This window comes from Odontomachus brunneus, unplaced genomic scaffold, assembly GCF_010583005.1.
Source record: "Odontomachus brunneus isolate Ranch 3 - 2012 unplaced genomic scaffold, Obru_v1 Obru_scaffold_009, whole genome shotgun sequence".
Classification (NCBI taxonomy): domain Eukaryota; kingdom Metazoa; phylum Arthropoda; class Insecta; order Hymenoptera; family Formicidae; genus Odontomachus; species Odontomachus brunneus.
In genome coordinates, this window is record NW_022639459.1 from 3,401,747 (window position 1) to 3,413,901 (window position 12,155).

Below are 12,155 nucleotides of genomic sequence, written 5' to 3' on the forward strand. Positions count from 1 at the left end.
CCTTTCGACAGTATATCTTAACGCGTAACAAAGATTGATTTTCCCATCTTCACATACGCGGCCATCTTCATGTGAATAAAAAGCGCATGATTAGCGTTTTACCACGCTTCGTCAATTTATACTCGGTTGTCAATACCGGTCCATTATAAGAACATAATTCTTCCGTAATGGCTTGTCGACGACATTGTCTTACCGCTATATTTTTCGCAGCGTAACAAACACACTCGCGGATTCCTCGCACGCGCGAGGTCACTTGAACTTTGCGAATTCGCTACGGGTCTCCGCCGTAAAGGACGCCAATCTGGAAGCCTGCGACAGACAACGCTAATCGATCTCGCTTCGCGTCGAAAAAGAATCGGCTCGTTGTCGCTTCTTGTCGCGCTGATATATTTCTCACAGTGTCAAACGCATTTCCCGATTCTTTGCAGGTCGTTTGAATCGGGCAGCTTCGCTCACTGCTGGTAAAATCCGCGAACTTCTACTATAAAAATATTGACTGTGTTAAATTTGACGCATCAAATTTAACACAGTCAAGATTAACACATCACTCATCATACACTTTACATATAAAATATGTTATCAAGGAATATGCATGTGTTAGGTTTCCGTAACTGAATATAGTGAAACAAAGCAACAACAAAGCAAGGAAATACGAAAAGGATAGCGTGATTGTGTCAGTGACGATCGTTTCTGCGTTATCGATATTGTTTGAATTCGTCATTGACTTCAGCATTCTCTTAACACTTTTAGAAATGGTGAATACGAACTCAGCGCACAGAATAAAATAACGACAGTTAAAATAACCCAATGACTATGTTTAATTAACATTAACGGGTACGTTAAAAATGTCACACAGAAATTTCTACACGAGTCGTTTTCAGTGCAAATACAAAATGTGTGCGTATGTGTTTTTCTACCGTGTACAAAAGCGGAATTCCGGAAATTTACCAACAAAATTTAACGGCCGGCGTCAAACAGCGAGTCCTTGGTCCGCTGATCGCTCGCGTTCTCGCGTAAAGATCCCGTCCAGTACGATGGAACGTACAGAAATAATTGCGTCATTCTTCGCATGCTAATTAGAACACTTAATCATTTGCCTCGTGAACTACCAGCAATTTATAATCATCAACGTTCTCTCTAACTATCATCACACGTTACTCGCTTTTTTCCTCCTAATTCTTCCGATCAATTTTATCAATTTTCTTTTTTACACTGATTTCTTTTTATACCAAGACGTTTGAAATTGCTGATCATTTTGCTTTTCGCTGAAATGAATAAACGATAGAACTTCTAAATTATATGTATATTCAAACATGTAAATGACGACGATACTTCAGCGTGGCAAGTGCACGCGATTAAAAATAACACAATTCAAGCTGGTCGTCGCGACAAGCCTCACGGTCTCCAAAATTATATTCGCGTTACGTAGAAATTCGCTTAACAAAGAAATAAGGAATTCTTGAAGTTAAGTTTTAGTTTTGGAGTTGAAATGTTAAGCCTTGAATACTACAACGCAATAGGAGTTAAGTTAGTAAAATAGGTTTAATTCTAATGATACAAATTACAATTTACTCCTACTTTTCCTCTGATGATGTCCGAAATTTCCCTTTTCTTTAGCGTCAAAATAGGTGTTGAATGGAACAGTGAGACTAAGAATAGGATCAAAATTTCAACTCTGGTTTGCACACGAGCTGCATCGCGGTAATCAACGGCCGCGTTGAATATTAACTCGGGATTATCCCGGAAGATATTGTCTATTGTCGACATCGTATATGGAGAAAATCCCGGGTGTCTTTCAGTCGTATGCAATCAGCGCCTCGTGACACGACACATTGTGAATGAACGATAATCACGCGTGATCACTCGCGATCATTTTGTACCGCGCGTTTGTGAAACATTTTCCTTCTATTCTCCCTCTCTTCCATGTTGCCTTGTCCTTTACAATTCACCTCTCCTCTTCGAAGGATCAAGGATATCACGAGCGCATGCAAATACATATACAATTAATTGTTTAATTAAAAACGGTTTGGCATAGTGGAGGTTGTGGTCTCATCCAAATTGAGAGTCATTATTGACGGGCTTGCAAAGCAGTGATTGCAGTCAGCAGAGAAAGCAGCTTAGTAAGCTTTTCGCTGCGCTGACAACTTTGCAAATGTTGTAAAATTTTCTTCTGAGCGACACTAGCCATTAGCGTTTTTCCAACATATTTACTAAGCCATTTCTTCCAACGTACTTCCAATTGCTAGACTGCAGTAGTAAACATATTGGAAAACCGCTAAGTGTTAGCAGAAAATCCTACGAACAGTTGCAAAAGTGCTAGCAGCGCAGCACAAAGCACTTTTTTCGCTGAACGTAACCAATAATAATAACAATCTCAATTTCGTCAAGTTGCTGGCTTCCAACTTAATTTTGTCTGAACTGTTTTGCAATCGACTATACTTACGCATGTTATAGCCGAATAACACATGTTGCGACACTCACGTGTTCTTAAAACGTGAGTGCAGAAATGCAAAAAAAATTTGTAAAGAATTTATGAAGTGCAAAAAGAATTTGCTCTTATGCAAGGGCATATTAATTTACAAGTAAGTTAGTTATCTTGAGTTAATTGGAATGAGTTGCAAAATCGCGATAATTTCTTTTTCTTCCTCGTGTTTTTTTTCTGAGTAATTATTTACAATTTACATGATTATTTCATAAATTTGTATATATTCCTTAGAAATTTCAGATACGAACTGAATAAAAAAAAACACATTTCCACACAAAGAAGAACATCATTTTACTGTTGAGAAAAGCGATTACTCAATTTACTTTCCTCCTTTGAAGTAAAAGTTATCTTCAGCAATCAATATTTTCTTGATATTAGTCTTCAAAAACATGCTCTTCGTACAAATTTCAGGAAATCTCATTATAATGTATTCAAGGGGGAAATTTGTTCTCTATATGAGAATACGAGCACGAAATTTTATATTTGTTTTATAATTTCATATTTTTCATAAAAATTCTAGACTTACTAGGATTCAGAAATCTTAAATAAATTTGATGATCATGATGAACTTATGATAGTTTTGCAAACTTATGAAATACTTGAATCCATAATATGCGGTTTATTCTATAATTTTATTCTATCTTTATTCTATAATTGAATATATGCATATATATATATATTATATATATAATTGAATTTTTTTAATAAATTGTATGTGTGCTCATCACATTGATAAATTGACTTGTTTTTGTCGAAACTTTGTCGCCCTCTCGCCTCATCCCACCCACGTCGAAACACACGTATATCTACGTAATAAATACTTCATGCATAATTAGTGGCAGTAAATCAATGATTAAATAGTTATTCATCATCGTCAGCGATGTCAGGTAACACGATCGGACTGAAAGGTTTAAATTCAAGCCGAGAGTATACGTAAGCGAGTTACTTCTTGCACTCGTCTGAGCGCATGTGTCAGCGGGATATTCCACTAGTTCGCTTTTTGTCCGATATCTCTACGTGTATATTAGAATAAGTTGAGTGGCAGTCGCACGTACACGCGGCATCTACTCCTTTGCGATGTTATGAGTTACAACATCGTGTGATTTCTGTACACGGTGAGAAAAACATTTTATATTTGAGTGAAATATCGTGCAGAAAGAAAGGGAGAAAGAGAAAGTTTTCGTGTTAATGTTTTCATATACTCGTGTGTTAACTCTACATATCGTCGTTATATTATTCCGCGGTTGCTCTGCGTTAAGTCCACATTCGCCATTTCTAACTGTCAAAATAACACAACGGTGTCCAAGTGTGTTGCATTTCTGTGCTAATTCTCGACATATTACTTGTACTTTATTCGTTTACGTATTCACCTTGTGCTAAATTAACGCAAGAGAAGTGGAGTGGATCGATTGGGACGTGTGAAACGCGTAGAATTTAACACCAAATTTCTCACAGAGTAACGTCGCCGTGAGTATCTCGAATATGGTGATATCGCTCGGTGTACAACCGACAATCAAGATTGTGAGTAAATCGCACGGAATGGCCGCAATTAACACGCGGTACGATGCAATGCCGTGGTTCAGTTTATTCGCTTCTCTAACGGGATTTATTATGCAAATTTTTTTAACGAGCATATTCATTGTAATTATGGAACGCCGTTATGACTTTTAAGACTAATCTACAATGTGTTCTTTGTTTCTTGTTCTTTCTTAAGGTATAAGCTTAAGATATAAGATGTAAGTCAGAAAGAGATAAAGAGAAAAAAACAGGAAGCATAGAGCACATTATACGCACATTATCACGCTTTACGATGTAATAACGCAATAGTATAGGATAGATATAATCTGAAGAATGCAGGGAAAGAACGATGTTAAATGCAATTCAGGAAATTTATTGAGCTTTTTCGATGTACAAATTTGGAAAAAAACGCGTGTATGTGTAATGTCCGGCCTCAGTTTTGAAATAAAAACCCGAACTGAATTAATTTTATAGTGTCTTGTCTTCGATTTGCATCACGTGTTGTCATCGCGGCATTAATTAACATTTATACATGTATTGTCAATTAAATTCCCACGCTCAAAATTAATTAGGAGCTATCGTGCTCCGATTTTGATCAGTGTAATGGGAGAATCGTTGATTTACTTTCTTTGTTACGCAGTGATGATTTAGTATCGCGCATCGTGTGTGTGTCTCGTCATCGCGAGCGTACCTTAACCGAGCGACCTCGAGCTGTTTGCGAGATTCTAATTAATGCAGGTAGCTGTGACGACATCGGGATTAAATACCTGCGCAAGTCAAACGTCTCCTTACGAGATGCCGTGGAAGATCGCGAGAGGAAGCGGGAACCGGTCACAATTATCGATGTTTTACCGCCGGTGTTTCGTTTTTTTTTCTTCCTCTTTTTATATGGCACACATATAGAACGCACACTGCATTCAAGTAAATATTGCTTGTTTCAAGCATTTCATAAGTTTGCACCCACAGGTCTATCATAAGCTCATCATAAGTCGTCAAATTTATTCGAAGTACATTCTGAATTCTGGTAAGCTTGACAATTCAATCAGAAATATTAAACTAAAATAAAAATTCGAGTTTTGTAATGTTCTTGTAAAGAAAATAAATTCTTCTTTCGAATACATGATATATAACAAACTTTCTCGATTTTATAATGAATATATTGTACACCGCGAAGAAAATACTCGTAAACTTATTTGTAGAATATAAAATTTATTTCTGCAGAATAAAATTTCTGCGAAAAATAAATTTTTATTCCACAAATAAATTTCCAAGTATCTTTTTTTTACATTATGATGATTTTGTAACACTATATTATCCAGAAAATATTTCTTCCTGAAGATAACCGTTACTTGAAAGAAGAGTAAACCAAGTAATCGTTTTTCTCAGCAGTAGAATTATAGTTTTCTGTGTGCAGGGCCGCGCGCAAGCGACGGGACTCACGTATACGTGATTACGTATACGTGATTCATTCACAGAAAACACTGATATCTTTCTCTTTCACTCTCCCCTTCTCGCCTCTCTCTCCTCTCTCTCTCTCTCTCTCTGATGATCGGTGCGATTCGTGCGGCTGCGACACCACCAATGTCAACCCTGACGTAATGACTCGACTCGAACCGCGCGACAATGATTCTGAACAACGTGAATTAGACAGTCACATTTTATGTACCACGTTCTCACGCATCAGTCATATGGATAAATGCTTGCAACTCGCTTGCGACGACCGATAAATTCCTGGTGACTTATTTCCAGTAGATCATATCGCTTCGTCGGGGACACCGCTGTATCTGTGTATGTGTGCGTGTGTGTCCATGACACTACATAGATGCAAATTCAGCGGCTTTTCGAAATTTAACTTCGGGGTCTCGAGAAGCACACTGTGCGAAAATATATTTACTTCGCGCTTCGTCCCGAAATCGCGAAGTCTCTGGCTCTTCTGCTCGTAAAACCGCACCAAGACGAGCGAGATGACGTGCACGACGCACGTCTCATCACTCGCGCTTCGGATTAGCTGATTTTTCACGGAGAATACCGGTTCCGTCAAAAAGTCTTTTGCATTGAGAATACAAGGAGAATCCGATTAACATAAGAGAGATGCAATATCGGCTCGCCTCTCTTTCCTTCCTCACACCGACACACCGGCTCGCGGATCTTTACGATGCAAGTTATGCAATCGGTAAAGCTTGTGCTAACCGAAGGAAACATCCTATTTCCATACCGTTGCAATAGTAACACCTGTCGCCGCCTTACGCCTCTTTTTACGCATCAGGGATCTGAGAATAGGAATTCGCTAACGAGTAATGACTCTTGCACAACTGTCGCGCACACCCTCCACATGCGTTCACGTGGCGCGGGAGAGAAAAATATTTATATAAGTGTGTGTGGCGCCGCGCGAGGCAGAGCCGGCGGAGCGGGGACACTCCCGTGAGACACGCGTTCCGCGGAAACACACAATTGAGAATTTGCAATTCCCAGTTTCGAGATAGTTCTGAGTCGAAATGAAAAGAAAGAAAAACAACCGCGCCGTGGCGCATTATCGCGCTTAATGCGCGCCGGTCGTAAATTTTGCATGCTGAAATTCGAGGTCGACGATAGTACGACTAATACAAACAGATAGTACGAGCGCGATGCGTCGTTGGATGTTTACACCGGAAACGATTTAGTTACATAACGGATTAACATGTCTAGAACAGGTATCAGTAGTGCACACAGAAAATACATTCAAATAAATGTTACTTTTCCAAAGTATTCCACAAATTTGTACGCAAATATATCATGAGTTTACCATAAGTTCATCAAATCGATTCAGAATACATTTTGAGTCCCAACAAATTTAGTACTTCATTCGAGAATATTAAATTGAAACAAAAGTTCGGTTTGCTCACTACTTCGAATCAAAACCAATCTTTTGTTCAACAAAGTTTTACAATATTCTTGTGAAGAAAATGAATTCTTCTTTTGAGATAATGAGATCTTCCAAAAATTTTCATGAATATATTTTCAGCCTACTATAATAAAAATTTTTTTCTTGTAGATAACATTTACTTAAGGTAATTGTATCTTAAAACAGATTTCGAAATTGGATGAAACTTGCACTATATGCACAGTGAAATGTTATCTAACTGCACGTGAAATTAGAAAAAGACAGGCCATTTGAAGTCTGAGATATTCGCAGGCGAAGATATTCGACATTTGTTACATGTGTTTTTTGAGGCCAGCTATGCTATTATTTCTATTTTGGTATATTCTAAATTACATATAAGATTTTGATGAACAATTACTATGACATTAAAGACAAATATTTAGACGTACAAATATTTCAGCATTATTGATTTCGTTCACAAAACACAGCGGTGGGAAGACCGAAATTAATAGTAATACTCAAAATATACATATAAATATAAATATGAAAATATAAATATGCGTATATATATATACGCATATTTAAATATTCAAATATGTAAATATATTAAGTTTTAAATATGTAAATTTAAATATTTATATATTTTTGAATATTTCCCCTTCTTGACTATCTATTTTATGTATATAGCTGAATGGTAATAAATATATATGTATATTTTTGAATATTTAAATAAACTGATCTATAAACAAAGCGCTTATCAAGTAAATAAAAAAAACAATAGTATTTGTAATATTGTATATGTATATGTTTATCTCAGAGTGTCGTTTAACAGTGACAGTCAAATTAACAGTGACATTTGGATAGCAAAATAGACATATAGAGAAACATTATTTTGTTTAATAAATTATAAATTTGTGAGTAACTTCTTTGTAGCACCGACAGTACGGTACTTAGCGATAAAACTATCTCGAGAGAAGAAAGGTAAACTAAATAATCGCTTTTCTCAGCAACAGGATAATATTTTTTTTTAATGCACTTTTATCACTATCGAAGCGATGAAAACAACAGGATTTTATAGAAATACGTAATGCAAGAAGAAAAAACGTTTAATTGTTCTTTTCAGTTTTATTTAACGTCAATTGAGGATATATAAAAAAGCACACGAAATCCAGTCATTTTGATTGTTCTGGTAGTTCTGAAATTAAAGTTCAAGTCGCGTAAGATTTCGGGAAGAATTGAAGTATGATTGTTCTTTCCGTAAAAGCTCGTGCTTTTTCTCGAAAAGAAAATAACTGTGTCATTTTTACAAGACCTTTTCGCGACGTTATCGTTTTCGTGTTTTGGTTTACATGCGAACTCTAGGCAGTTGGTAGTCGTGAAAAGGTTACGAAAGCATCGTCGTATAATTGTTATCTTCCGTATCATATGCAAGAGAAGTGAAGTCAGTCGCGTTTCGTACGCAGCTACAAAAGTCCACTTGCCGACGCATAACTCTATGCGGGTTATACAATAACGATTATCCACGCTGGACGCACATGTTTCAATTATGAGCAATGTTCGTAAACAGTGTAGCAGGACCGCGACATGATAATGCGCGGGTATTTAGCGGATAATGGTAGGCGGTTTCAGGACTAGAAAATACCCACTGCAGGAAGCGAAAATGTTTCTCGTGCGAGTCCGGAAGTTTTTGTTTTTTCCTCGCCAGCCTTCTTTTACAACATCATGACATATCGTGTGTCATTCATTAGTGTTATGCTCCAGCATATGCTATTCAGCTATGCTATGTTCCAGCAGTGCACAATCAATTATCTCGCAATGTATAATTTATAGTAATACTCAAAATACACATATGCACATATTTAAATATTTATATGTGTGTATTTACAAGTATTACTATAAATATTATGGATTTAAAATATATAAATATTTAGACAAACTTTGATATACACAAAAATAAAGTACTCGTGAAAAAAAAATAAAAAATAAAAAATAAAAAATAATAGTTTTTTTGTACTTGTAATATTGTACATGTACGTTATTTACTTCAGTTTGATTCCAATTTAACAATAATACTTAATGAAATAAATATATAGAAACGTAATTTCGTTTGATAAATAGTACGTAATTTCGTTTGATTTATGAGTAGACCCCTTGATGCGCCACTGAATATACTATACCTAACGATACAGCTACGTTAACACGTTGATTGCCACGGCAATTTTCAGGATTCCGATCTCAAAAGCCAATTTGATTTAATCATATTATATTATTCAAAATTCTTATTAGTAATCACCAAAAAGCATATAGAATGTTTGCTTGTTGATTTTCACTTTGAATAAATTTTTTATGATTATATTTTCTGTTCATGTATCAATAAATTTTCTATTCATGTAAGCCAACCTTGATTTTTTGTTCTCTCTTCCCAGAAACCATCTATTCTTAATTACACTTATATACCACGAATTTAATCGTAGCTGCACGAAAATGGCAAGTCAAAGAACCACGAGATAAATTGTAGTCGGCGTCCTAGCGAAGAAGGCTAACTACGATTTATCTCGTAGCTGGCAGTCAACGTGTTAAAGAAATTACCCGATAATAATTTTACTACATGCAGTTGTTCGACAATTGGACATTTCATAATTTTGTACCGACTTTTATCGCCGTTTTTTATTGATTTTTAAAGAATAAGTGGGATGCACTCACGCGAGCGAATATAAGTAGATTTCGGATAAGATTGGGAAGCTGAACGCGGTCGTTCGTCTGACCACAAGACTTCCGGTGAAAACCATAATTTCCGGAGAGATAAACTGGCCGAACGAACGCGCATTCACACGCACAGTACTACGATCTTGAAGCGAGAGCGGCATCAAACAATTTGAATATTCATCAAACCGTGGGCTATTCTTTTTTATACCTCGTTTCTCCCGTCCTCGTGAATTCTAATCGATACCTCTTACGCAAGTTCACCGTCCTGGCCCGCGTCCTTTTGCGAAAACTGAATATTCACATCGAGTCAATGTTTTCCGCGGGACTACGACATTAATTGTGCATGTACAGACGCAAAACTGGAAAGGTGACAAAAGGAAAAAATCGAATTGATATCAATCAGAAACAGTAGTAATTACAATTAAAACAAGTCTTTTTTCACATGGAGCTGTCCACGAGAGCGCAGGTGCTAAGCGCTGTATTTAATAACTTACCTCGTCTTTCACGAAAGGAACAAACGCCAACATGCAATATACGACGAGGCAAGATATATCTTGCGAGTATTTTAAGAGATGATTGACGCTTTGTTAGACGCGATACCATCGACACGATCGATTTGAAATGTTTATCTTTACAAGACGTCACAAACGCTGCGATTTATTTGTCGTGTACTGTTATATACCTCGACCTCTTGCTTTAGAGAGGCTTTTATACAGCATTGCTACGTTCCAAGGATGAATTTGAAACGTCTATAACGGCATAAAATGAAGTTGTTGAAGTCGCAAAGATAAAAAAAACCTTTTAAAATCTGACATTAAGAGTCTTTGAGATTTTATTCACGTCAATGTCTATTTTGCGCGAATAATCCGTTTGTGAAACGAATTGATCTTACGATTTTTTTATTTCAATCGTATATATGTTCTCTGCTGCAACCAAGTTTTCCGTTCGGAAAATCCTACCTAGGCAACGGAAGATTCGGTCACGCTAATGGAGTTGCTCCTTCCGTGTACTACTCGGCAGTGCACACAAGATTTGCATATTCGTGAAACGCGGCAACAATAAGCTCACCGAGGAAATTATTCGCGCAACTTAGAGATCGTCAGATTCTAAGACGTGACAGAAGTCCAAGACACGTGATATCAGCGCAGCGATTGTCTTATCTCACAAATCGACCTTCTGGGCTATCATATCAAAGCGTATTTAATCCTCCGCTGTTTCAGAATCGCACAGTGAACCTGGCCGGTGAGCAAGAGCGCACGGTGGCACTCCCGGAAGGAGAAGAGAGATGACACGCGGGGTCGCGCGATAGAGAACGAAGCTGCGACCTTTTCGCGTGAGAGCAACGCGACAGAGAAGAAACGGCCTTGGAGGCGGCGAATGACAGCTACTGGTGCTGCTGCTGCTGCTGCCATTGCTGCTGAACAGTCAACCGGCCGCTTACCGTCGGCGATTTATTCGGCTTTCGCAACCTCTCTCGATCGCCGACACCGGTCGTGACCTCGAAAGGAGCTCTCTTCCATCTGACCGAAGAAAGAAAAGGAGAAAACGACAGAGGAGGCTGACCTCTTCCCCAAGATCTCCTTCTCGCGGGCGACCAGACGGAACGACAACGACAAGGTGGTGGCGGCACAATGTAGCAACTGATCCGGCCGAGAAAGACGAATTTTACTGGCGAGTGACTGCGAGAAAAAGCGAATGCGAAGAATCGACGAAGAACCCCGCGAGGGAGAGGGAAACGCGAGGATGAAGACAATGGGCGATGTCGTCGCGGACCCCATTGACGAGACCGATGACGCGATGCAGCCCATCGGCGTCAGCAAGGAGTTCGGCCAGAAGACGCTACGGTCCCTCAAGAGGGGACTGGGTCGGCTCTGGAGGAGGCACAGGGGCAACGCGTCGATAACCGAGTACGATCCCTGCTACAAGGTCGCGTATCTTGGAAATGTGCTGACTGGATGGGCCAAGGGTGAGCGAGATATTGATTTTATTCAATTGCAATTGTTGCTACGAGATTATCGCCTTCCCGACTAGAAATTTACTCTATAGTTCTGATAAAATTGATCTTGATATCTATCACTGGTCAGAGTCCAAAGTGAAGCCGAAACGCCTGAACGAATGTATTTGCAATAATAAGTCTCACTTGACAATAATTCTTGAGATAGTTAGATATTAGGTTTGTTACATATAACGTGAACTTTGTGTTTGACTCTTAAAGGCCCATTTCATTATTCCACTTCATCAGAGTCTTACCTTCTCTGATCTGATCAGTTATCAGATTTATATAAAGTAATATCATCGGGTCCTAATGAATCATGTAACCCAATATGGTAATCAGAACTTTATTAAGCATTCATCATCAGATCCTAATCAGTTTCTCGTCAATCTTTGTCACAACCTCATGTAGACAAAAAGAATTATTTCGTGTGATAAATGAAAGATCTAATCATTTTATTTAATAATTAAAAAAATCTGACATTTCATTATCAACATTTGATCTTTTTATCGTCTTCCTTGTCCATAATATCTCCATCTAAATATTCTACCGGCTCATTTTGCATCAGGCATATCTGATCAAAATTTCTAGTC

At 37.9% G+C, this 12,155-nt stretch overlaps 1 protein-coding gene across 5 annotated transcripts in view; it reads left to right on the plus strand.

Moving 5' to 3' along the window:
* Positions 1-12,155, plus strand: part of LOC116854154 (trichohyalin) — a 75,585-nt gene that overhangs the window by 39,246 nt on the left and 24,184 nt on the right. For 4 of the 5 annotated variants that reach the window (XM_032835795.1, XM_032835798.1, XM_032835794.1 and 1 more), the window contains exon 2: positions 10,790-11,535. In XM_032835795.1, coding sequence (XP_032691686.1) covers positions 11,265-11,535 — 271 coding nt within the window. In that variant the 5' untranslated portion in view covers positions 10,790-11,264. Of the gene's footprint in view, positions 1-3,189; positions 3,601-10,789; positions 11,536-12,155 lie in introns of those variants that run through there. The other variant, XM_032835796.1, reaches the window with a different exon arrangement.